This window comes from Alternaria postmessia (assembly GCF_024291825.1).
Source record: "Alternaria postmessia strain BMP 2775 chromosome Unknown scaffold_93, whole genome shotgun sequence".
NCBI lineage: Eukaryota > Fungi > Ascomycota > Dothideomycetes > Pleosporales > Pleosporaceae > Alternaria > Alternaria postmessia.
In genome coordinates, this window is record NW_026260166.1 from 61,085 (window position 1) to 88,015 (window position 26,931).

The following is a 26,931-nucleotide window of genomic DNA, read 5'->3' on the forward strand; positions in this document are numbered from 1 at the left end:
GCATCTACCTCAGCCACGTCTTGGCATGAAACAGGCGTACTAATTGAGTCGAGATGCTTGCCAGCTGAGTACGGGAACGCCATCCGGACACTAATGCAGGTACCGTACGAGCCAAGCCGAGTGTACACTCCGCGATCATTCTTAGACACACACTGCAACAGTACAATTCGTGATACACAGCGTTACTAGTACGTGCAATACTTTGTAATCAGGATATATACATTCCCAGATCCGCCTCACCACGAGCGATGTGGTTTGCTCCATACGAAATATCCTTACAGACATAACAAATGACCCCCTCGAAGCGCCTTCCCTCGTGGCAGACGCAAGAGCAAGGGATGAGAGAGCACAGTCTAGACGTCCGGAAGGCCGCACATTGTCAAGCGCAAAAGCAAATCACACCTAGCGGAACGGGTCGATACCAAGAGTCCCAGTATCATGGACGTTCGTTGGCTCCAGGAACTCACGCCACGTGCGCCCGCAGGCAAAGACCGCATTCTCCTAGCGAACCAGGACTCCAGCCAGCCGCAACGCGCAAACGGGTGTCAACTCGTTAGCTCTGGCGGATAATTGCTTGTTTCGACATCTTGGCTCTCGCCTAAGTGCCCCCCCCTCCCCCCCCCTCCTTCTTGCAATTGCTTACCTCGGCGCTAATTGATCAAGCCTCCACGACAAGGACGCGACGGGGATCGTCACCCGTGGACATTTCAAACACCCCAACCCCACATTTCGGCAGCCCCGTCCAGCCTTTTCTGCAGGTACTAGAGTCTAGATCGTCGTTATCGATTGCGATGGGCTATGCGCGAAAGATATTGTCGGACCATGTGGCGTAGTAACTCTTGTTCACCTCCCTGGCTGAAGGGGAACATCGCATCTCGCTTATTCGCCTGTGGATCTACCTAAACGCTGTGCAGGTCAACACATCACCTACATGGGCATGTTCGGGCCATGACAGGCACGTCGTCACTGTACCTGCATGGTAATTGCCAAGTCTGTGGCTCTACTATTTACGAAAATAACTTCCACCGCGATGTTTCTTTTCGGCGTCGGTGACGCCTGGGATGGGGATTCGATGAAAGCCTCTATGCCACAAGCTTCTCTCTCCATGGACTTGAGGACTATATATGATCATGTCTCTTATGCTGGATGGAGAGTCCACAGCAGACATCACTCGCTCATCGTCTCTTGTGCTTTCCTACCCGACTCTCTCTCTAGTTGATTCCCTTCTAGTGTCATCATTCGTTCTGACGCGAAGGTCTACATTCGTTCATCTATATCGCAACCATGCGTTTGGCATTCGTCTGGGCTTCTTTGACTGCCCTCACGGCAGTCTCGTCTGCTGCGATTACGGAAACAGGGGAGTGTGGCGGAACCACCGGTCTTACGTGCGAAGGCTCACGGTTCGGCAACTGTTGCTCGCAGTACGTAACTCATGGAAGATGACTCTTCTGACCAAGCGGACTAATAAACATCCCAGGTACGGTTGGTGTGGTTCTTCGCGCGCCCACTGTGAGACGTCTCAGGGCTGCAAACCCCAGTTTGGCACTTGCACCAACAAGCCGGACAGCAAGATCTCTCCTGATGGGTCTTGCGGTGGATCTTCTGGCTACGTCTGCGCTGGATCTGGCTTTGGAGACTGCTGCTCTGAGTATGGGTGGTGCGGTTCTAGCACCGCTCACTGCGGCGCTGGTTGCAAGTCTGACTTTGGTATCTGTCCTAACGCTCGCTCTTCGTCCACTTTACAGACTTCTGCTCGTTCTTCATCGGCCGTTCGCTCTTCTTCTAGCTCTGCTAGATTGACTACTAGCTCTGTTCGATCATCTTCTGTCCGGTCGTCTTCGACTCGATCAGCGTCTACGCGAACGACTTCTACACGCACAACTCCTACGAGGAGTTCCTCTGCTAGGTCTTCTTCTACCCGCACGACATCGATACGCTCGTCTAGCAGTCGGACATCTTCCTCCACTCGTTTGACGTCGAGCTCCTTGAGGTCGTCAACATCGTCTTCTGTTACGCCAACGAGGTCTAGCAGCGCTTTTGTGTCACCATCGTCGTCGAGCGCTACTTCGACGCCTGCTGTTTCTTCCTCGGTCGTTGCCGCGTCCTCTACCTCCATCACGTCTTCTGAAGAGGCCGTCTCTTCCGCCGTTGTTTCACCCGAAGCCTCCTCTTCACCAGTCGTTGCTTCTTCGGATGTTGTTTCGTCATCTGCCGCTGTCTCCTCCGAGATCATCATCTCGTCTTCAGCCGCAGTCGACACTCCAGAGCTTTCATCCTCGTCTGTTGTTGCTACTCCCGATGCCTCTTCCTCCGAGCTTTCGACCTCATCCGAAGCTACCTTGACAGAGACACCGTCGTCGACGATAACCACAAGCCTGGACGTGGTTTCTTCGACCGACACCGTCACCACCACGTCGCCTGTGGCTTCTACTCCAGTTGCTGAGAGCTCGTCTTCCACCGCCAGCGAGGTTTCCGATATCGTATCTTCGTCCGTCGAGATCTCCTCCACCTCTACAGTAAGTGTGGATGTTACTCCCGTTTCGAGCGATGCGGATGTCACGCCTTCTGCTGTCACTTCTGATGTCGTTACACCCTCGGCCATTGTTACAAGCTCTTCCGAATCAACACCATCTGCTAGCGAAGAGACTCTGACAATAACTGAGACTGAGTCGCTGAGCACTGCGAGCTTCGAGGTAACTCCGACTAGCACCGAGCAACCAGCACTGTCATCAGATATCTCGAGCTCGGTTCTTGCTGAGGGTACTACGTCAACTGTCGACGGAACTGCGTCATCTACTGTCATCTTGGAAACCTCCTCGTCGGCAATCGAGACCAGCGAGTCAGTTGCTGCCTCTTCCACCCCGAGTGATGTGGTTTCTTCGACTCTCGGTGGGGTCGTTTCTTCTTCTTCCAGCGAAATTGTTCTCCCAACTATCAGCGTGGTCATGCCTTCCATTGCTAGCGAAACCCCGACCAGCTCTAGCGTTGTGCCATCTTCTGTCATCGTTGAGCCCTCCAGCTCTGCATCATCGTCTGCAGCGCTCCCCTCGACATCTTCTACTTCGTCGTCAATCCTAGTGTCCTCTACGCCTGTCGCGACCCCGCTACCTTCGTCGGGCGGTCCGTCTCCAACTCAATCCTGCATTGCACGATCCGCAAACTACGTTTCGAACGGCAACTTCGAGAGTGGAGCACTCAGCGGCTACACCATCGACACAAGCCGCTCAACCGTCAGTATCGTCAACGACGCTTCATCCGCCCACTCCGGTAGCTACTTCATTCGCGGAACAAGTACCGAGAACAACAGCAAAGATAACAACAAGGCCATCTTCACGCGCTACAACATCAATATCCCTTCGGGCACCAAGGTCGTGGTATCCGCATGGTTCAAGTCGCTAAGGTCTGAGACTGAGAGAATCCAGCGTTTCAGGATCTACCTAGATGGCACTGAGCTTGGTAATTTCGTCCCTGTCAATGGTGATAAGAAGTGGGTCAGGGTCGGCAATACCGAGTCGACGCCTCACACTGTCTCGAAGGCTATGACGCATAAGCTTGAGTTCCGTGTCGACAACAACCCCTCTGATGGTCCATACTTTGACATCGATGATGTTTCTATTGTGGCCGTTGACTGCAGTACTGTGTCAGTCTCGTCGTCGAGTTCGGTCATCGTACCGTCCAGCTCTAGCGTGGTTATAGTGTCGTCGAGCTCTTCTCCTGCTGTTGAGTCGACTACTCCTTCTACTCTCTCTGCGTCTGCCTCTTCGTTCAGCGATGTTGTGTCGATTGCTTCAAGTACACCTGCGGCAGAGTCGTCTTCTGTCTCGAGCGAAATTCTTACCAGCACCTCTCCGACCGAGACTGCAGTAAGCTCATCAGTTACTGAGATTATTTCAAACCCTCCCCAGAATACTCCTTCCGCTTCTTCGATCGAGTCGTCTGTAGTTGTCACTTCAAGCACCCCGGAACCTACTCCCGAGACCACATCCAGCTCTACCGACGTCGTTGCTAGCTCTTCAGACGTCACTCCCACCACGTCTGAGTCAACTCCAGAGGCTACCACTCCTATCGACGTCGCTTCCAGCACACCCGAGCCCACCGCCAGCGTATCCTCAGACACCGTGTCTGTAACTCCTGAGACTAGCCCAACTTCCTTCGACGTAGTTTCGCAGACGCCTGAAGCTAGTTCGGAATCTTCTCTGGAAGTCACTCCTACCCCATCATCTTCCGAAGTTGGCACAAGCACTCTCGAACCTAGCCCGACTTCTTCAGCAGTGGTCTCCCAGACTCCTGAGACGACACCAAGTGCTTCTGCATCAGAGACCGCAAGCTCCACAATTGTCGAAACTAGCTCGTCTTCTTCCGAGGCGATCTCCAGCACTGTTGAGGCTGTGACTAGCTCTTCTAATGTCGCGAGCGTAACACCGGAGACTACTCCTACTCCTACTCCTTCGCCAGAAGTATCACCCAGCTCCAGCAGCATTGAGACCACACCCGGCTCTTCTGATGTCGTTTCCGCGACGCCTGAGACCACTCCCATTTCTACACCAGTAGCGACATCTTCCGAGGTTTTGTCGAGCACTTCTGAGGCTACGCCTAGCTCATCCGATGTCGTCTCCGCTACACCAGAGGTAACCTCGACCGCTTCTTCGGCTGTAGTTGAATCTACTTCCAGTCCTACAGATGTGGCTTCTAGCACACCGGAGACAGTTTCTAGCTCTTCCGAGATTGTCTCTAGCACTCCCGAAGTGACAGTGAGCTCTTCAGCTTCCACGACTAGCACGCCGTCTCTAGCCTCGAGCTCCATACCTGCTCCCGTTACACCCACTCCGACAACCCTCGTGACTCGCACATCCTCATTCACCTCGACGTCCACTTCTACATCACTTCTTCCATGCTACACCGCTAAATCCGAATACCTCATCAACCCTGGCTTCGAAGCAAGCTCCGGCAACACCATCACGCCTTGGACATCGACTGACACTGGATTTGACTACTCTGTACAAAACGACAATAGTCACTCCAGCGGCCGAGTCTTCCGTGGTACCGCACCTAGCAGCAGCTCATCTACCCTCAAACTTACACAGGCCAATATCAAGGATCTACCCGCTGGGACTACCGTTACCGTGTCTGCATGGATCAAGCCAATGCGTGACGCGATCACGACGAGCAACTCTCTGTCATTCAACTTGAAGTTCGACGGTACGAGCGTCCAGACTTTCACCGCTAGCAATGCAAATAAGAATGGTTGGATACAAATGACGGGTTCGATCATAGTCAGCAATGCTGTATCGCATACTGTTTCGCTGGAGGTGAACACCAAGGGTAAGAATGGCAATATCTTTGCGGTAGACGATTTTTCGGTTAAGGCAACGATTCCGGCGGCTGGGTATAGGTTTTGCACGAAGTAGGCGGTCTGTTTTCGTAACAACACTCTTTGTATACGCCAAATTTCTTTTGCCTTGAGACTGAGCATACGGGGAGGGTAATTAAACCGAAAAACGTTATGTGAGTTACGCAGATTCATACATTCCTTTCAAGTATATTCTACATTAAATTCGCTGTACAATTAGTCGAGAAAATCAAGCGTTGCTCCCAACCCGATTGCCTTTTGTTGTTGCCGCTTCTCGATACACATCTATAGCGCTCTCGTCGATACTGGCATCAGACGACAAGTTTCTGTCGCCGAATCAAAAACAGGTTCACTGTAGCGGACCGTTGAAACGGCGGATATGGGTTCCGATAGATTGTTGGCTGCCGATGCGAAGGCGACAAGGCAATCGAGCAAGAGGTTCAGTTTCAAGAATTGGGGGGGGGGGACTAGGAGCTCCTGGCGAGGCGAGTTCTAATTCTAACGTTCAGTACCAACAGTGTGAAGGACAGAGACGTTGCAAGATTCCCACACCGTGAACCGCGAGACGTAGACTCGATAGAGGAGAATGAGGTTCAGGCTGTCATATTAGCCAATGGCAGTGTACAGAGAAATTGTGAGCGTTGGAAGGGTGCGGGCTAGAAAATTGTAGAATCGCGATCGCTGTGTGCATGTTTTTCGTACCGCTATAGCCACATAATCTGGTTGTGATGGGACATCCACACTCAACGGCGTATTTGGATCGCGGCACTGTTTCCGGGTTGCTAGCAACGTCAGATGGTAAAGTATGGAGTGAAAAGAGTGGCTGAAGCAACGCCATAAGTATTAGAGGCAGTCTTGGTTGCACGTGGCGGTAAGCCAGCCGGCGCTGCTGGATTCGGCTTTGACAATAATACGGAAAATCGGCACAGCAAGGCTTCAGTATGATGAACCATGCGACTGTAAGTGGCTGTGAACTTGTAGTGAAAATCAAATCAAGCTTGGATGGAGATAGGAGAGGGGAACAGGCGGTGAAGGCGATCTCAAGATTATGGGCTGCAGGTTGCGACAGTGTGCTGACTGTCGACATGGAGGCGGAGCGGAAACTGATGAGATGCAAGGAGGAAAGTAGGCGGCAGGCGGAAATGAGGGAGCCGGGATGAAGAAAATTGGCAGCGGGTGGGATAGTACGAGCTGATACGATTGCCATTGGCGAGATTGGGACCGCACGAATGTCTCTAATGTGTGCTCCGCGGATCCTTCAGCCCTGAATTTCGCCTATTTTCCTGATCCTAGAACAAGGCACAAGACCCACTCGTCGCTCCCAATGTGTAATGGATCCGTTTTTCTACAACATCATCCATCACGACAGTCATTATTAGTGATTGCGGTCTGACGAAGTTGTTTAGCATCCTGGGACCCGCTCAGCTGAGCTCTTTGTCGGTCGCCGATGATGGTCCGTTGACGAAGACGACACAGTCGACGGCTACGAGCTAATTCGTGATGGTGATACCCAGCCTGAAGACGGCAGCACAGACAATCGGCGGACCAAGCGAGTCATTTCTCGACACTCGATGCGTGTGGGTCTGGATGGTGCGTTGCTTGCAGCTCACCGCCGGCGCACCCTGTCTACGTAGGCTAGAGCCGAAAAAGAAAGGATGTCGCTTACGCTTGTAGATCGCCATGGGGCTTGCGGCGGTCGTGCATTGAGGACGCGGACGACGAATAGCAGGGCGCGTAGCCTGGAGGACTGTGATTCATTCCAAACAGATACGAGCATCATGTGTCGCAGGATGGCGTGCTCTCCTTGGTTCGGCAGATTGCACCCAGACTGCATTGCTTTTTCTCTCTATAAGTGTCCCGGAACATTGCAACGGCTGAAGCTTGCCGCCCAGCGGTGATGCGCGAATGCCGGGATGTTAAACACGGCCCCGATCCCTTCTAGAATCTTCGACGGGGCCGCGCTATCAACGTCGACGCGGAAGCGGGCCACCAGGGATGGTATGACAAGTCGCACTGGGGTGTCGGCTAGCTTCGATATGTTGACTGTACAGCGTAAGGGACCGCGCACTCTCGTCTCAAGTCAGCAAATCTGGGAAAGCGTAACCTCACACGGGAAGTCTGTGAGTGAGGAGGCCGAGTACCCGTGACGGCGATCAGTATGACTGGGTTCATGTGCGCCGTGAGGTCTTCACAGCAACGCCAACAGCAACAGGAGTAGGACCTCGACGGGAAGAACGAATTGGAAGATCACACATATCATTTTAGACTTGAGGGAGACGGAGAAGAAGCTGGTCAAACTGTCCACTATATCTTGTGATTGGTTTATTGTTTGAGCTCTCCATGATCGACGCCCGCGTTGAAGTATGTTAGAGGTACCGGAAATGGTGCTTTCTCATGCCTAGCGCTCGCTGTAAGCCCGCATTCTTCGCTCCCTATGCCCATCGTACCCCAGCCGGGAATCTCGGGTCCGAATTTGGGATACTGACGTCAGGATCAGCCAACGGTGCTGCTAATAGTGGATTCGATCACTCATACAGCCTCTACGACGATGCTTGTAAACGTATCTCCATTGGGCCATGTATGGTTTGGAGTCGAAGCTAACGAACGTGAGGTGCAGACGGTACCTAGGTAGGCTGAAGCGCAGTACAGCTCACTGTGTGTAGGATGTGGAGTCAGGAAGTGCGCTGGTATGCATGTCTTTTGCTGGAAAGACGGGGTAAGTGCCTTTGTACATTGCTGCTATCGCAATATCTGCACCATTGGCCGCCTTGTATGGAATCGGCATCTCAACTACTTGGCGACATTGCAAGGAAATTACAGTCTGCTTTGCCAAGAATAAAGTCGTCACGTGGCGACAGTCGTGCTGCTCAGATGTTAACATTGTCACTTTTGAAAAGTTGCTAGGGTTGTTTGTGAACACGCCTAGAGTGGGCCGTGAGCAGTGGGTACAGGCACACTATGCGGCCATGTTTGCTGAACCGCTCACCGCTGCAAGTTCCGAAAGTCAATGTGGTCTCTTAGGAGTCATAGCATGAGACGGCAGGGGGCACGTGCGAGCCACGACGTTGAAATTAACCCCACGCGGTCGGCTCGACGCCCATCTGAAACGCGCATCCTGCATCCGCACAACGGGCCGACGTCAGTCCCAAAGCGGATGCCATTGATCGCCGCTCCGCCGCCGCTCTGTCGGCGTTCTGTCGACGCTCATCCTCTATGGGTACACCCGCGTTGAGGGCTGCTACTGTAAAGACCCTATCGGCGCGCCGCTGCACAGAAATCGCAAAACCGACATATAACGACGACCTCACGCACCACTGACAGAAGATGTCTGCAGCGCACACATCTACTTCAAGATGCCGAGTTGCTCTACATCTCTCACAATCTTTCAGATATAATGCAATCTTTACTTACCCTAAACACTCTCTTCATCACTCGCTCCTAATAATCACCTTTCGCTCGCTATCGCCGCACTCATATACACATATACTCCATCGACTACCCTTCGCATATCACGGTCATCCCTACATTCCACAACGACACTCTTTCACAAAAGTCAAACAGCATCCTTCCTGTGCGATCACACTACGACAATGTCTGACGAACGCATTATCTCCCGGTCAGTTTCTCCTACCTTGTACGAGGGGATCAGACTCCAAGATGACAGTCATTCCACTCATAAGCAAGAAACGTCAGTAACTGACACGGATGGCGAACCAATCGCTTCAACACCGACCCAGCTTTCCGGGACCGTGGATGAGGACAAAGCCATACAACTCCTGCTCCAACGTGGCTTAAGCCCTGAGCAGATTATTGAGTTTGTGAGGATTCACAAAGAATCGAAGGATGCCGGTAACCATGCGGCTCTCGACATCATCTCAGGTGTTCGAACGGATGAACTGCCAGAGAGGATTCATACGGTCGGTCAGTATTCATAGCTAAACTATCTTCCTGAGCTAACTCCAGTGGAAAGCCAATCTAATTTCGACCGGATCCATGACCCCGATCATACCTGTACTGGCAACTACACGTTCACCGGCAATCGTACCTTCACGGACAAGTTCACTTGTCTCTGCGACTGCACCTATTCCCGAAACCATATCCGTACTTCCGGCCGTACAGGTATCCACGAAGCCCAAGCGGGAACCTTCGGAGGACTTCGATGAGAAGCTATACTCTTGCCCTCAAGGCGTCAAACGAGTGCGCACGACCTGTGTGGAAGAAGAGTCGGAGTTTGCAGTTATACCGGAGCCTACGAACGCATCAGACGTTCCAAAGATTGTTCGACGAGGTTGCCCAGGCGATTTTTGGAAGTGCAAACCGGACGAGCTGGAGAAGAGGACATACTGGACATCCTTTTTGAAGTTTCGCAAGCATTTTGAGGCTCATCATCTGGACGGTAATCTCACGGACGATTACCGTTGGAAATGTCACTTATGCGATCACGATTCTTTTGGAGCAAACGGGCACAACCTTATGATGCATTTTTGGGATACCCATTTCAAATGAGAGGAGCTTTTCGCTATCATCGAGGTCACTTCAATGTACGGCCTGACGATATTCAAGGTATACTTTATCACTTTTAATCGACGATCATACTTTTCTTCCACAGATAGACTTTTGAAAAGGGGATTTCATGGCCTTCGCAACGAACTACTTTTTAGACAATGATAACAATAATTATAATGATTCGGGTTTTGTTCTTCGAAGTCGTTCATAGCTATTCGCTTGAGTGGGAAATGTCGTCCTTGGTTGAAGGCGCCGGTTCGCTTTATCGTCGGGTACACCACGGTGTTTCTTCGAGTTTGGGGTATGTGATAAAAGGTCGCCAGACATTGATCTCATTGACTCTCGCCTGATGTAAGCTAAACTCTTATTTGCGGCGATTGTTAAGTCACCAGCTGCGCTGAACCAAGCTGTTGAGATTTGAGGCGGTGCCACAAGATGCTGCACGTCAGTCGGAGATTCAGCCCATGTGCCGCACAGGGCTCAGCCCGATGCGACGAACACGGCAAACATATAGATCACTGGTACAACAGTTGTTTGGAGCCACATGCTAGTCGGAAACATGACAGGGGTTAGCTTGCAAGCAGGTAGCCAATCCCTCACCCCGACTTAGACACATCCTTGGTGATATGATTCATCGTATCAATTGGCATGTCAACGATACAAGGACAGATTTGATGCGTCACAGGGGATTGTGCACAGGCTTAAATGCGCTCTTTTTGCCACGTGTGAAGATCCACCTTAGGTTCTTCCGTCTCTGAGGCTATCCTTGCACAGAATCGGCCGTCATGTTAGAGTGCTGTGGCAGGCCTGAACTATGAGTTGAAACCTCTCACAATGCATTCAGGCGCCGATTGGACCTCGCAATCATGGTAATCGAGCTCGGGAGGCATGTATGGGCAATCGCGTCCATGACAGCTTATCGCACATTGACAAAGTTGCTTTCCTCGCATCATGGCCTCAAGCTGCACGACTCAACAGTCACACGACCCGTGACCCGCGCGGAACAGCAGCATACCAAGCTATAACTATGTCGGTGCAGCACTCGACAACCTTTAGTACTGCTGCAGTCTACTGGAATGTTGCCGGTTCATTCTGGATTGGTGTACTACCTAGGCGTGTCTATGCGCAAGTGCAGTCATATCGGTATCCAGGTACCGAGTGATGATGACGATCTTCTTATAGTCTTAAACCTGCGACTCCTATCGTCCCGCATCACATGCGATTTTTCATTGCGCACAGGAACCTGACAGCCGGCGTTGCTAAGTCTAATATTTGCGACCACACTAGACCCCTGTACATCACCTGGACAGGGTTTCAGCATAATCGATACCACAACCGGAAGCCAACATATTTTCCAGCAGAAGTTCTGAAAAGTCCGGACTAAGAGAAGAGGAGAGGACTATCGTCGAGAATGGTTCGTCAGCGGTAGGTCACGAGTCGCGATGTGTTTGGTGTCGGCGCGATGGGAGAGCAATGGCCGAGACTGAAAATGCTGCAAGCTCAGGAACGCTAGAGTCACAGCTTTCCTTCCAAGCCCGGGCCTCGTGCGTTGCCATTACCTTTCCAGAGACGCAACTTGAACGCAAAGTCAATCGAGCGTCTTTTGCTCATTTTCCTGTCGAACTCTCGTTTTTGCTTGTCTTCGAAGTTTCTGCTTCGATGGCTTGATCTCTTTAGTTGATTCATTGTAGAAACAAATGTATTCGCTCATTCTTCCAGATTTTGCGCGAATTCTTACCAACCTTTGACCACAAACATTTGCACGTGTAGCGTCTTCGCTACCCACTTGCCTTGCAGCAATCATGTTGTCGAATCTCCTAGAGGTCTATTTAACCTAGTGATCTCGCGCAGCGGAGAACCATCCTGAATTTGAAAGAGTTTTCGGCAGACGTTGGAGATACTTTCTGTCGCACGCCAACGGAAGCGCTCAAGGTGCCGGATCTTCATTTGACAACGATCACCAAACCCGCGTACCGGTTTTTAGTTTCGTGCTTGGGCGATAGGTGGTCTCGGGATTCCGAAGGCATGGGCAAGGAAACACCCTTGTAAAACTCCACGCTACATGAAGATCACCTCCGCAGCTCGGTAGATATAAACGGAAGATGCCTATGGATTCTGTGTATGAACGACACGCGGTATAGCTTACTCCCCCAGTGGGTATTTGGTGGACAAGCGCAAGGTATTGACGGCAGTGTGATCCACTCCTCAGTCGTTGCGTCGATCGACCGAAGCATTTTTGCGCTGTGTGCTAGGCATACCGCTACAAAAGATCTCCACTCTCTCGTATACGCACGATCGTCACAGGTGCATGTCTGTGCCCTTGAGATGTGTCTATCAGAAGCAGCAACCGAGTCTTGACGGTACGATGTGTGCTGACAGTCCATTAGGGGCGGGACTAGTTGCAGGAAGGCTGCACATGAGCACCCTCCGACCAAAGCGTTGTCTTCGATTGGCCAGCCATATAGGGCTTGGCACATGACAAACGTGATGTGACGAAAGTAGTAGGCTAAGAGTGACGGGCTGAAATCGGCTACCAGCCGTGTGGTCCTTAGCGGCAGGAGCCGTACGGTCGCCAATCAGTCATGTGCAAATGTTCCAGCAGCCTATTATCCGCCGACGTCGTTTTCCTGTGTCTTCGCTGGAATTGCCACTTTCGTGAAATGTAGCTTTCAGTAACGTTGCCTCTCCTTTTATGAAGTTCGACTAGGGAACCGCCTTGTGTGCGAGACCTTTGTATTTGCTTTCGCTCCACTATTTGCTAAGCACCCGAATATCAAATGCCTTACGCCAAAGGAGCTCTTTCGTGCAAGCAAAATTAGTGTATGCAGTAGATGGTAGTAAACAACCGTGGAGAGACACGATCTTTTCTCCATCCGGTTTATTCTAGACACCGGATTCATGTTAGGTACGTCTATGAAGTACGACACGATGCTAAAACACCACCCTCTTGATATTCAGCTCACTCGATATCCCACAAAGATTGCACTGCCATTTGGGGAACCTAGCGTAAAGGCCGGTGCTTCCCCTAGCCACCATGCAGACGCACCCCGCCCTGACAACCCCACCCCAGGAAACAGGAGCAAAACAGTCAGCTTCTGTTACTCGACATTGTCGCAATAAATCTCTCATTTGATAGGCCATTAGTCTTCAAATTCGCAATCAGCGGCTGTGATCTAGAACACTAACTCGAGCACCAACTTAGAGCGTTGTATACAGTGAGTCGCATCTGCAATTCTGCTCCCAAGCAGGAATTGTGTCGAGTAGCCAGCCAGCATAGCGGCGTCTGATGGTGAAAGAATGGTTTTGTAGGAGCTGCAAGAAGATACATGCAGATGTGCTACATCTCGACTATCATTTCCCTGACATGCCAAGATCGCTTGACACGCCTGCCCCACTGTGCCCATCACACCGACTTGACCCCCCTTGCTATACTACCATCACTATTATTATCACTACTACTCCTACTGAAACTCCTACTAAATTTCCTACTTTGTAGACTCCAGCAGGGCTAACATGAAATCTCCGTTCGTGAAGACTTTCGTTATAATGCTGAAGCCCCGAGGTTCGAAGCAACCCAGGTTAGCGCACCACGAGGTCGCTTGATTTACCAGACCCACTTAGCCTACCACTACCGCACATAATCTCTTGCGTCCGTCCATGTGCAACCACGGCATGTTCACCTCAGTCACGTCCGGCATTGCGCATGGTCAGATTTGATTGGCTCGCCGTGTCTGACCCAAGCCTCTCGTCAAACTTGATTGGCCTGCCATGTCCGACCCCGAATGCAACTTTCACATCGGCATCGCAGGCGACAGAGTGACATCTTTGCATATTGCCCGCCTGTGCTTTCAACGTTAGCAAAAGCAAGATTAAAGAGACCATCGTGTGTTTCTTGCAAAGTTGACAGAACGGCCAAGGATCGCGAAAGGCTCATTATCCCTTCCGTATCATCGACGTCCATGTCTTACAAGTTGCCTTTAAACTGCCTATGCCTCTCCATACCATCCACTACTTGTGGATGATACTTTCTCCTTTCTCATCAAGCAAAACATAGCGTACCATTCTTTGTGTATTGCTTATCTCGTCTATATCTTCAAAGTTCCAATGTTCGACGAACCCCATCTCTCATCGCTCGGCGATGGTACGTGCATCCCGCACTCCCCAACTATTTTCGAATACATCGGGTTGCCCGAAGATGCATTCTCCAATCTCCAGGAAGACTGCCTGCCTGACGGACCTGGATTCAGGGCGGATGAGGAGGATCATTCTCCTAGGGGCAAAAAGCGCGTGCGTGTGAATGCAAGCGACAAAGAACCAAAGCTCCCCAAGTCCGCAATCAAGAAGCCCAATCGGTATGGCTGCCCGGGTAACAAATGGTCCTGCTTGCCCGAAGAGACGAGGAAGAGGCGTGCCTGGACTTCGTTATCAAAGTTCTACGGCCACTTCCAGACTCATTTGGAAGAATTCGCAACCCCTGAGGGCCTCAAATGTCTCGAGTGTGAGAGGTCACAGCTATCTCCGAGCTCCGATCCCATCGTAATATTCCCAGTAAAAGGAAAAGAGCTCGCGAAGCACATATACGATGAACATATGGTCGTTCGCATCAGGTCGAGCCAGCACCAAACTACTGCTGCAAGAGCGGATGGCCAATATGGCGCCAGCGGGTCTTCCAGCATTTGATTTGTTGAGTTTAGCAGCACTGAAAAATGGTTATCCCTTCCTATTCACATCACAAGTTGCGCCGAAAAGGAATCGCTGCCTTATTGTTGGAGTTTCATCGTCTTCTCGATTACAGACGCATTGATCTTCGCTCGGAAGACGTTTTGTTTCCGCACTTTCAAGACCCTCATATCTACCTAGAGTCTTATCCTTTTAGATCATGTATTTCCACTCGTGCATGGTCATGTATCCCTCGACGTTTACAGTGATGTATGTTGATTCATGTGTGATCCTGGACGTAGATTCCAGTCATTGCCAGACGGAAACAGGCGTTTCTCACTCTCCACTTTGTCTATTGTTTTGAAAAGCCTCAGACCTGCCAATGTATGGATGTCACGCTACTTGCCTTCAACATCGACAAATATATCAACAGCACTTCTCTAGGATGAAAGGTGATCCTGCTTGACCTATTTTGCTTGGAACGAGATGCAGTTTTGCTGCAAACCACCGGCTGTTTGGGCAAACACAGATTCTAGCAAGTATCTAGAACCGTAACTCATCGTATCGCGTGGAAATAACACATACTCGCAACGGCACCAACGTGCCTGTACTATCCTCTTCATAGTCCTCAAACAAGCCCCCACTATCGGCCGGGCAATCATCGCCAGTATGTCCAATCTAAAGATACATAAATTCCATGGCAAGCTGAAAGCACTCGAACGAGGAAGGAACCATAGTGATGCCATAAATGCATGCTGCTGATACACGGCGTATGTGCTGCCATCCGGCAATTCTACACTTCCAGATTACCAAGCTCCTACATATACTTCCTCCCTCTTCTCAACACGCCGAATCCCCATCCACCCTTCCAATTACCATCTTCCCTATCCCAACTTCCCCTCCAACCAAACCTCACCTGCAGATGCCTCAGATACCGCGACCGATCCGCCGCGTCGAGATACGTCCCCGTTGCCGGCAGTGCCACATATGGATTATCCCTTACCGCCAAACTAGAAACATTCATGAGTACATCCGGGCCGTGCGACAGCCAATTGCGGACATAAAATGGGATCAAACTCGCTGTAATGAGGACAGCTGAGAACACAATGAGCGCAACGACCCAGCCGTGATGTGCTTGGAAGACTGCTACATTACTTCGTTTTGTGCCGGGGCTTGGCCACGTTCCTGCGAATAAGTAGGTTTCCCTAGACGGCTCGCACTGATAGCTCTCGTCTTGGTAAGACCCGATCCTCTTATCATCGGGCGGAAGCGTGCTCTCGTTGAAACGGCGCACAAGCGAGTTTTTGCAGTACATGGTTGACCAATACGCATTCAGTGTTTGACTAAGACGTATCGACAACTTCTCATAAGACAATCCTGGAGCGTTCGCGGGCGCTGTTGCCATGTAATTCTTTGGGGTGCCGAGCCAACTCCTCGAGTAGAGGTTTATCGCCGGTTCGTTTTTCTTGCTAGCATAATCATCAGATCCGACGTGTTTGGACATGTTGGCCGACCACGAACTTCCAGACCCGATTCCAAGGAACCATCCCAGACGAGTGCGGTCGGTCGGTGGATGTTCGTGGCGAGAGCGTCTAACGCGAGAGGCAGAGCAGGTGGTGTATGTAGGGCAGGTAACTCTCACTTCGACATATACCGTCTTGGCCGTACAATTCAAAAAGGGAAATTCTCCTCTCTTAACGACGAAGGTAAAGGGATTGAGATCTTGAGGGGGTGGTTCGGCGGTTGCTGTGGTGTAATTGTTCCAGAATACATGTCCTATCCACGTTCTGATTGGACAAGAATCGAGATTGCCCACGGTACTGGTCGCACATCAGATTGAAGTACATCACCTGCACTGTGGTAAAATGGTCGAAAAAGTCCGCCGAATCGATGCCGCCTATAGTAATACCAATGAAGGAAGAGTAAGAGTTCAAGTCCAGAGTAAAGTTTGCCGTCTTGTACCAGCCTTTGTCTTCAGGAGTTGATGTACCCTCGTAGTATTCGATCCTAGGTACTTTAATGTGACCCCAAGCATCACGTGGATATCCCCTTGCTTCCGGCGTCATGATGCCAGCTACATAGAGACCATCCGTTTGTGTCTTGGAGATGGGGACGTCGGGTGTCCAGACGTTAGAGTTAGGAATGACATGGAAAAATACCGCATCCTCGACAACGCTCGTTGGACCAACGCTTATCATCGAAAGGAGGATCGACCGCCCACTGGAGATCGCAGCCAGATAGCGATCAAGTCAAGGCCTATGTGATCCATGAGCCGCATTTGGACTTGTGAGACGACAGTGCTTGTGAGCGATGTACTACCGGCAAGTAAATCCAAAGTACCAACCTTTTCGCCCATTCCAAGTCTCCAAAGTAGGATCGCATGGGTAGCTCGTCCGACGATGGGTGCAAACAAGATAGGATAGATCGTAGGGACCTGTATCAGTGAGCAAGTAAACGATGTAGCCTGATCAGTAGTGTGCTTACCCAATTCGAAGCTTGTTCAAATCTCTCAGCTGCTTGTCGATGCGAACTTACTGGCTTGCCGTTGCATCCGAGGACAAATAGGGCAAAGGTCAGGAATGCACATGAAAGTGATAGTAAAGCAATGTCGACGAAAACATTCCATATCCGTGTGCTCATGGGAAGCTTGATCGCCTGCGGTGAGGTTGGCCAACCTTGAGGTATCATTCCAGATGGCTTTTCTAGCACAGTCTTGTTCGGTAGCCCACAGTCTAGCGCAGGATTTTGGACGGTTCCATGTGCACTGTCTGCACCTTCCTCTGAATTCGAGACGAGTCGCTCGCCGTGGCGAAGGGGTTCTAGAAGTGGTGCATCATTGGTGAGCTACGACTCTGACGGAATTCGTTCCTCGCTGTAGGTGGACTGGACTCCTATCTTGGAGGCAGCATTCATGTCATACGCAACGAGATCGTGTGGCGCAAAAACTTTGCGGCACTGTTCTTACAATATAACTTCGAAAGGACGCGCCTCTTATGGAGTCATGGCTAAGCCTAGATACGTAACTCTTGGCGATGAATCAGATACTCAAAATGAACATTTCAAATCTCACTGTGTACTGTTGCCAGTACAGCTTCCGTCCAATGAAGTGGCAAGTCATCGAGTGCTGCTTCGGGAGCCACAGCGGCTACAGGAGGGTGGGTGGATTTGGCGAAACCACAAGGAGTCTTCGCACCGATCCGGTGGCAAACCCCACCAATGACAAGTGCCCGCCCCCACACAAACACGATGTTCCTCATGCACAAGGCTGGCAGCCCTGCAGGTCGTGCAAGCGCTGGCAAGCCATGCATGTTCGTCAAGCATTGCCGAGGTATCGCGAATATAGTATCGTTGAGCTGTGCCGAGTATCGCGCATGATGAGCCATGACGTCACTAAAGCACTCAACCAATGACCGTTGGTCTACAAGCCTCAGGCCTACAGCAAACCCAGATGTACATCTTCCTAATCGTGGATGGATGATGATGACGTCATAGTACATGAAATCTGTGCTGGACCTAAACGAACCTAAGTTCACGTTGACGCGTTACTGTGTCCGTGCGTGTGATGCGCGGATATGCTTGACGCGCGCTGGCAGATAAGATTGTATAGTTATATATGATAGCTATCACGATAGCTGTTTTTCTGACAATTTTTCTACACGCCTAGTGATAGGTGAAGAGCATATAGAATCGTGCTCTTCTAAGTAGTAAAGAGGTTACGTTCAGAAATTATAGTGTATACTAGGATAAAGCCCTACACTACTACGCTGTCACAGTGTTCCAACGCTACGCGGCCCTAGTCATAGGCAGGCAAGCCACTGGAGACCCTTCAGGCCACTGTCGGCTTGCAACAGCCACGATCACGTGCTATAGATATATATGATCCCTTCCGGATGCTTAATAGCTCTTCAAGGATTCGTCTCAGTACAAGCTCGTACCAACATCTTAGCGCCTGCCCAAATGCTCCTCACATACGCTCTTTAGCTGCTTGTATCGACAACTACGATAATAAATAGCTAGATCTTCTACCGTGCATAATCATTTGTTTTGGCTAAAGTAAGTGATGTATTGCCTCCTAACACGAAGTAATTGCTTAAGCGCAAATCAATCGCACAGTAAGGCGAGGACACAATAAAGGTGCCTATTTTTTGTAAGGGGCAGGCCTACCAGGCCTTGCGTACAACTGCACACGCCAACCGCTCAGGCAAACGATGGCATAAGACAACAGAGCGTGTATTGTCTTGTGTAGTTGATACTCAAGGTCGCTGCCGCAACCTGCAACATGAAGAGTACACCGAGGTACTGCCGAGGATTCTTACTCCGGGCCTAGCCCATCACAGTTTCTGAAGGAAGCAGCATCCTTAGCGCGGAAATATAACCGCCATCTGTCCTAAACAACACTAGCTCCGCCTTTCCCGCATACTGCCCCGGACGAATCAACAACGCAGTTCGCCCACTTTACGATGCAGTCAATTACATACTTAAGCTAGCTTCGGTCCCATAGATTTCCTCTCAGGATTCCGAGCCAGTGCGAAACGCATCGTCATGATGGCTGACCCTATAAGCCTTGCGTCCGGTGTGTTAGCACTAGTCATCTTTGCCCACAAATCATGCCTCGCGCTTCATACAGCAGTACGGAGCTTTAAGACCCAACCTAAGCGTGTGCGCGATCTTATCGAAGAGCTAGAGGCTCTCATCAACGTTCTAGAATCATTGAGCGATACGATGAGGTTACATACAGACGTAGATCTTCCCGCGCTTGATCTACCTTTACGACGATGTAGCACCGCTTGCAACGAGTTTTTACAAGAGCTCGAAAAATGCTGCTCACGATCTGGAGGTGATCGACAAAGCTTCCGCGACTGGGCTAGGCTAAGATATATGGGGGACGACATCGACGATTTTAGAAATTCGCTAGCAGCATACAAGTCAACCATCAATATCGCGCTCACGGACATGCAGCTGTAAGTGTCTTAACTCTACGTCCGATATTACATGATAGATCTGACCGATCTCCCTCCTTTAGTCGAAAGTCTTCTGTTGCTCTGGAGCGTCTTGGAGATTACTAAGATCTTATCATGACTGCGACCAATGACCTCGAGGCGCGACTCGAGACAATTGATGAAAAACTTCAATCCTTAGTAGAGCGCACTACGTCAAGTTCTGCAACACCAGAGCTTCAAAGCATGAGAGAAGAGCGCTCCAGCACGCAAAAATGCCTTCTTATCTGCACTCGGTTTTCCAAGCTTATCGATGAACTCCAGTTCACAACAGCAGCAGATCTTCCTCAGGGCTCAGACAAAATGTCAGAGAAGATTACAAGTGATGGTATACAAGAATGCAAAATAAGCATGGAAAAAACTGCTGCGAGGTTAGAGGTGCACATGCAGGACGTTTTAGATCGCATGGTGTTTACCTCAAGCGCAGCAATGACCCAGGAAGATACAAGTTACCTTGCAAGGTTGCGCGAAGAATGGACAAGTGCTCGTAAATGCAGAGACATCTGTCTCCAAGCAGACCAGCACTTGAAAGAGAGTGTGAGCATCATCGACAATCACGCTACAGGCAATGAAGCCGTACAATTCTTAGTATCGAACAGCCAAAAGACAATACATGGGAAGAATCGTGGATACGGGGATCAGATCAAACAACTCGGTGGTCATCTCAGCGACCAATCAATTCAGAAGGTCTCTGGCGATTTTTTGCAAATGAGTTTACAAAAGTCAGGATACCGACATCTAGAAACCGCAGTGTCTAGAGCTGAGGATACAAATGAGAGGGGAACGAACTGGCGGTCGGAATATGGTGGAGGTAGGACACTTGAGTCCTAGACTATTGCAAGTAGCCTAAGTAAAGAGACTAGTTCAGATAAAGCTAGGATCTGATGCTTGGTAGTGTGAGGGCGTAACTGTAGGCAATAGTACTTGCTTCACGTTACAAAGGTTAGTGTAGGGAGTATTTAGGTAGGCACTAAGATGATAGTTTAAGCCTATATCAAGACGAATCTCTAAAGAGAATAGTATATACTTACGGTACGTGATTATCGCTAGTGTAAGCTAACAGCAGCGTAAAGGGCCTCTAAAAGCTTGCCTACTAGTAACTAGTCCCTGTAGCTTAGAAAATCGCGATATATCACAGTTTATAGAACGTAGTTTTTAGTGATTAAATAATATATCTTGATCTACTAGAAATATCACCATGTTGGCCTGCTGTCAAACAGTATGCTAATCAAAGATACTGGATACTCATTGCTCTGCAACATAACCACATTGCTGTGTATACCAGAGACCAATTGCTATCGAGTCACGATAGCGTTCGGTCTAACTTTATCCTCCAGATCGAGTCGGACGGGGCTAGAATGGGCCGGGGCCCTAACACCTGCTTACATTATATAGAGAGAAGAGCCACAAAGCGTTCTCAAATAATATAGAGCGCCTTCTATCGCTTACAGCATAGGCAGACCTACTTCGAGGAACTAACGGCTCGCTGCAATCGCCATGAACGGGTACCATTTTCTTCAAGGTTGCACATGGGCAACTGCCATGGCCACGCGATGAAACAAAGGCAACGTATTGGAGTGGGATCAGATCTGCGATTATGAGTTGGTCGATGCGGCGGTCAAGAGGAAGCTTAAGAGCGTCAGGACTATGCTGAGGGCGAGATCCATTGACGCATACGGTAAGGCTCGTCGCGCAAGCTACGCTGCTGTCAACGACCATCTCACGAAGGGATATTCCTCGATGGTGCTTAATGAGCGGGCTTAATCGGCTTGGAAAGGCTTTCACCACCAGGGTCTGCCTTACCTGTACGCAAGCTCGCACCGGGTGAGAGGGACCAACCTTCTATTTCCGCTGTCCTTCTCTACAGCTCACAATGCTATACGCGCGTCTTTCAGGCACTGCGATTGATCTAATACGTTTCGTGCCATTGCTTTGGTATGCTCTCGCTGGATAAGTCAATTTAGAGTTCTGCAACATTTCGTAGGCTGTCTCCGTACTGTTGGTGTCGTTGGTGCTAGATATTCCTGTCATGTCCGGGCTCGTATCCTAGTATTCCCGAGATGTCTTCCCTCGTCTGACCACATCGTAACTTCGTTGCCATCACTTCTGAATACGTCTTTGCCGTTCATTGCTGCCCAATACGTATTCTGCATTTGCCCAAATCGTGTCATAGCGTTGTTAGTAGGGCGTTGTGAAGATCGTGCAAAGCCACTTGAATAAAGAATCGCTATTACTGTATCCATTTCCCCATTCCCACTCCGCTCAGAAAGCCGGAAAAGAAAAAGGGGGAAGAGAAGAAAGGAAGAAAGTCAACTCCACAAATCTCCCGGTATTGAATTCCCCCTGCAATCTCACATCACCACAGCGCACTTTCTCGCGCACAAGTGACCCTGAGAACCTCCACCAAGACCTCACCCTAATCGTACACATCAACCCCACCATCATCATCATCTACCTCTTCCTCTTCTTCGCTTTCCCCTCATCCTCACTCCCGCCACCCCCCGCTTCCCTAGCCTCCTTGTCCTTCCTCGCAGCCTTCTTATCCAACTCATCCCAGCTCTCGCCCTCACTAAACTCCTCCTCACTCCCCTCATCGCTCATCTCATCACTCGCATTCTCATCAAAGTCGCTCTCCTCACTACTCTCATCTGAAATCGCCAGCTCACTCTCACTAACCTCAAACGCACTCTCCTCTTCCTCGTCGCCATCCCCTTCGTCATCCGACTCGTTGGATAAGAAACTCCAGCCGCCGTCCGCAAAGAACTGGTGCGGATCCGACGTCACCGTCTTCATGATGGTGGCCCAGTTGAGGTTCAAGGGACCCTCGGTAAATGGAATGTCGACAGAGTCGAGCCAGTCTTTGACTGGGTCGAGAGATTCGACGGGGATGGTGTTGATGTGGACAGGGGGCCGATTGTAATCTTTAAACACGACGACCATGTCAAAGTTTCTCAGACCGAATTGCACACGTTCCAAGTGCACGATTTCAATCTCGCTGAGCGTGAGACAGGTGAACGGCGGTTCGGTGAGTTGAACAAGACAGTCGGTCGTGGGCTGGACGAGCACGCTGGACCGACTAGGCACACCGTTGAAACCCAACTCACGGTATGGGATATCAACACTGACGTTCTCGTTCCTCGCCGCATCGGCAATCTTTTCGGCAAAGTTTTTGAATTCCTTGTCGAGAGCGGCACGGCGCCTGCGCTCCTCTTGTTCTTGCTCAAACTCCTCTTCGTCGCCGAATTTGTGGCGGCGCTTGCGGTTGCCCGTCTCGTCGAACTGCATCTCGGTTGCTTCCCGGACAAATTGAACGTCCTTGGTCTTCTTCTTACCGAGCATGATTGGGTTCTTGAGGTGCACGTGGATGATGACGATCAACTCGTGTTGTGAGGGCTGGAAGAAAAGATGCTTCATGTTGCTGAACAGAACATCGATCTTCGCAGTACCGTTGCCGTGGATGTAGCGCAGACCGTTCTGGTGGATCTCGACACTACCGGGGATACGCTTACCGTCGAGCGCTGGGCGGATGAAGATGAGGTCCAGCATGTGCGGCTTGCGGGTCTTGAGCGGGATGAGCTTGTCTTGTTCAACAACGTCCTCCATCTGCTTCTTCTCGGTCTCACGTCGTACGACGTCCTTCTTCAGCTCTGTAATGTCCTTGGTGATTTGGTCGATGCGATCAACGTCGTGTGACTTGAAGGTCAAACTACGGATAAAGTGCGCGTTGGGGTCCTCAAAGGGCTGGTCGTCTTTTCGGCCCACACCTTGACCTGGGGACAAAAAGTTGATGCGGAGTGATGTGAAGTCTGCTTCGGGCGTGTGCGAAGCGTTCTTGATGGTGTGGATGTAGAAGGGTACAGGTCGACCCATGATGGGCAGAAGAACGGTAAGGTTCTTCTTGTCGACTACAATCTCCAAGTTGGCGACTGAGTTGGGGAACTGGTTGTCGCGCTTGTACGACTCAAACTTCTTGAACTTCTTCTCTTCAGTGCCGTTGAGAGACTTTGCGCCTTCGCTGTACTCGGCCAGACCCTGCTCCTGCTTCTTGGCGTGCAGCTCTCTCTGATGTTGTCGCCGTTGCTCCTCCTTCTCCGCATCTTGGTTCGTTGTCCGCTCGTGTCGGGTACGAGTCTTGGTGATGTTTGTCTGTGCAATAGCGGGGCGCTCCTTCTTCACCTTGGGCTTCGCTTCCTCCTCTTCGTCGTCGAAGAAGAACGAGACGGCGTCCAAATCAGAAGTGGTGTCCTTGGTAAAGACTGCGCAGTCAGCTGAGCTAACACGAACAGTGTCTACCAAGACCAGCGAATAGTTCTTGCTCTTCTTGTCTTGGGGTTTGCTGTTCTCCAGATCCGACAGACCAGTCTGAACGACCAGAGTCATGCCGTCCTTTAGAACACGAGTGTTCTTGCCGCTCAAGAGGAGCGAAGAGTCCTTGTTCTCGGTACCGATACCGTAACCAAGGTTCTTGGGGAAGTGCTTCTCCCACTCTGGCTTCTTGGATTTGAGATGTGCCAGGGCCTTGTTGTAGACGTCCTTGGCCACAACACCGTCCTTGATAGATTTGATGACCAAGTCGTGGATCGCCAGAAGCAGCTTGTAGGCAGTCTCCTGTTCCTTGTTGGGTCCTACCATGAATGTTCGGCCGATCATGGCACCGTAAGTCTGGTAGCGCAGGCCGAGGACCGAGATGATGACGCCCGCGTGCAGGTTGTTCTCGTCGGGCTCCGCAGCGAACTTGAGGTCGTACGAGCCACCGCTCTGGATTGTAGGCTGGAGACACCAGTCGAGCTGCATCGAGTCGAATGTCTTGGAGAGCTTCTGTTTCTCAAAGAACTTGGCGTCGTCGATCTTGTTGGAGACCTTGTCGGCGAGGGCGCGGTGTGAAATCTTCTTCTCCGAGTCGAGGATGTCGGACATTTCTTCGACGAAGTAGTTGGACATGAGGGCGCTCGAGGCGCGGGCAGCGTCGCGGATAGTTCGCTGCAGGGTCAGCCAAGCACTATTCTGGTCCGTCGCTCAACTTACCAGCTCCTTCTCGTCCTTGACGGACAAGGCGGCGTTGGACATGATGGAGGCCAGATCGACCTGGTCCTCGTCCTTGAAGCCAGCCTCGTCGAATGCCGCCTTCCACTCGTTTGCGAAAGCGTTGTTGGCATTGTCCTTCTTGAGCACCGCAACCTTCTTGCCGGCCTTTTTCATCGTCTCGAGACATGTCTGGAACTGCCTCTTGTTCTCCTCGGCGTCCTTGCCCCGCACGAGAATCTCAACAGGCACCTTGCCACCCTTGAGCGGCTCGAGGTAGGAGGCTGCATCGCCGTTAGCACCCACATGCCATGTTCAGGCCCGGACAAGCATGTCGGACTCACCCTTCTTCTTGGTTGTGACAATCTGGAGGAGGTCGGGAGTAAGGACGAAGAGCGTGGCAGGGAACTCGTAGCCTAGCAGCCATAGCTATGTCGTCTCGTCAGCTCACTGTCCATCATCACATGCGGATCGGCGCAATCTCACCTGGAATGCCGCTGGCTTCAGGTAGATGCCTGGCTCGCTCGCCTTGCCCACGAGCGTCGCGATTGAGCTTGCGCCCTGGAAAACCTGGTCGCCGGAGCGCTTGTCGGCCTTCCACTTGGTGACGAGGTTGTTGAGGCGCTCGTGGAAGAGCGCCTTGTCGATGACAATGTCGTTGTCCGCCATGTTTGGAGGTGCGCGCAAGAGAACCTCCAGACAAGTCGACTGGGCTGGGAGGGGGGAGGTAGAAGAGAGAAGGCGACGATGGGAAAGTCGCGAAAGGATGATGCGACGCGAGGTACGCGCTCGCGGGCCGTGCGCTCTTTAACTCCACATCGGTGCTAGTGTCTACAATTACCTTGCCTACGTAACACTCTGGGATAGCATCTTGACGTACATCTGAGAATCGTATACACAGCTGTTTAGGCCCGTTTTCTCTTTTGCCCGGCTGTCTTATTTGCTCTTGTCCACCCGGAGCTTGGTCAAAGTCACTCCCACTCACCCTGTGACCATCCCACGCGGCTGCCTTTGCCAACTTCAACCCTCCGACCCTCCAACACCCCGCCCATGCGCCTACAGCTCTCACCCACCTCCCATGCTATGCAATGACGGCCGGCTCCAGTCTCCGCGCTGGAGTCTCTCTCCGAAGCGATGCCTCCAATGACACCTCTCCCCCCGAAGCCCCGCAAGCGCCCAACAAGGCACCAGCGACAGGTGTCCAGGCCGCCGGTATGCGCGCCGTGGCAGCGAGAATGGTTGCCTTTTACTTCCGAGCACCAGTCAAGGCCTTCTTCCGCGGGAGGATAGATTACATGGGCTATGCGAGGGCCATCAATCCACACGTCATGGCGGATGCGAAGTGGTCGTGGAGAATGACTACGCCCGCCGTGCTGGCGCATGCCATACGGACTGAGGGATGGGGCTTCATACCGAAGCAGGTGCTGCCACCTCTAATGGCAAACACATGGTATGTATGACGAGTTCCTGGCCCACGCATATGCTCACAGCGCGCAGTATTGGCGCAGTCCTATATACAGCATACCTCCATAGTCTCTCCGCACTTCACGAACCCTCGTCCTATCAAACCAAGCGCGTCTACCCCCCGCCACCCCCCTCTGTGACCTTCACAGCCGGCTTCATAGGCGGGAGTATCCAATCCATCATCGCCGCCCCCTTTGACGCTCTGCAGACCCGTTTCCGAACGGCCGACATCCTCGACGGCAAGCACAAGACCATGTGGCACTACGCAGGACACAAGCTGCGCTCCATCGGCATCCAAGGCATCTTCGCCGGCTGGTCTCTATCCTTTACCAAAGACGCATTCGGCGCCGCCGTCTTCTTCGGCACCTTTGAGACTGTCAAGAGCCAGGCGTACCTCGAGTTCGTGTCGCGGTACTACGGTAGCCGGACGCGCGATACGCTGCTCGAAAAATCTATCCCGTATCTGCAGGAAGACCACGATGACCGGCCCGTCATCAGACCTCACTATATGCTCGAACCCATGTTCCTCCTCTTGGCTGGCGTCTCTGCGTCAATCACGTCTCAGCTCATCCAACATCCTCTTACCGAAATTCAAGACGTGCACTACCGCCGGCTAGAAGCACTGGATTTCCAGGCCCATCAGGACAACAAGCCTAGTCACATTGTACGACGGTACTACCACGCTTACGAGGAGACGTTTGCCCAGTGCAAGATACTAGCCAAGCGAGCTGGTGGCTGGAGAAAATACTTGTACAGGGATTTCTTCATGAGTACGATTAAACAGGTGCCGAGTACGGCGGCTGGCCTCATTGTGTTTGAGATTGTGAGGAGAAAGTACTCGTTTGAGAATGAGGAGGTTATGATTCTGCATGAAGATGCGAGGATCTTGCTGACATAATACCACTATCCTAAAGCACAAAATCTGATGAGGTG

At 51.2% G+C, this 26,931-nt stretch overlaps 4 protein-coding genes across 4 annotated transcripts; 2 read left to right on the plus strand and 2 right to left on the minus strand.

The window, feature by feature from the left end:
* Positions 1–1,675: 1,675 nt before the first annotated feature.
* J4E82_009532 (uncharacterized protein) lies at positions 1,676–2,803 on the minus strand (the record flags this gene model as incomplete). The annotated part of the gene is made up of 1 exon (XM_051735756.1): positions 1,676–2,803. The coding sequence occupies one exon, from the start codon at positions 2,801–2,803 to the stop codon at positions 1,676–1,678; it is 1,128 nt and encodes a 375-aa protein (XP_051584496.1).
* Positions 2,804–2,945: 142 nt separating this feature from the next.
* Positions 2,946–3,883, plus strand: J4E82_009533 (uncharacterized protein; the record flags this gene model as incomplete). The annotated part of the gene is made up of 2 exons (XM_051735757.1): positions 2,946–3,640; positions 3,865–3,883. 2 exons carry the CDS (start codon positions 2,946–2,948, stop codon positions 3,881–3,883), a joined length of 714 nt encoding a protein of 237 aa, XP_051584497.1.
* Positions 3,884–21,963: 18,080 nt separating this feature from the next.
* On the minus strand, positions 21,964–25,203 carry J4E82_009534 (uncharacterized protein; the record flags this gene model as incomplete). Its single annotated transcript, XM_051735758.1, has 4 exons — positions 21,964–24,492; positions 24,538–24,818; positions 24,879–24,963; positions 25,021–25,203. The coding sequence occupies 4 exons, from the start codon at positions 25,201–25,203 to the stop codon at positions 21,964–21,966; spliced, it is 3,078 nt and encodes a 1,025-aa protein (XP_051584498.1).
* Positions 25,204–25,622: 419 nt separating this feature from the next.
* J4E82_009535 (uncharacterized protein) lies at positions 25,623–26,896 on the plus strand (the record flags this gene model as incomplete). The annotated part of the gene is made up of 2 exons (XM_051735759.1): positions 25,623–25,984; positions 26,032–26,896. The coding sequence occupies 2 exons, from the start codon at positions 25,623–25,625 to the stop codon at positions 26,894–26,896; spliced, it is 1,227 nt and encodes a 408-aa protein (XP_051584499.1).
* Between the last annotated feature and the right edge of the window lie 35 nt (positions 26,897–26,931).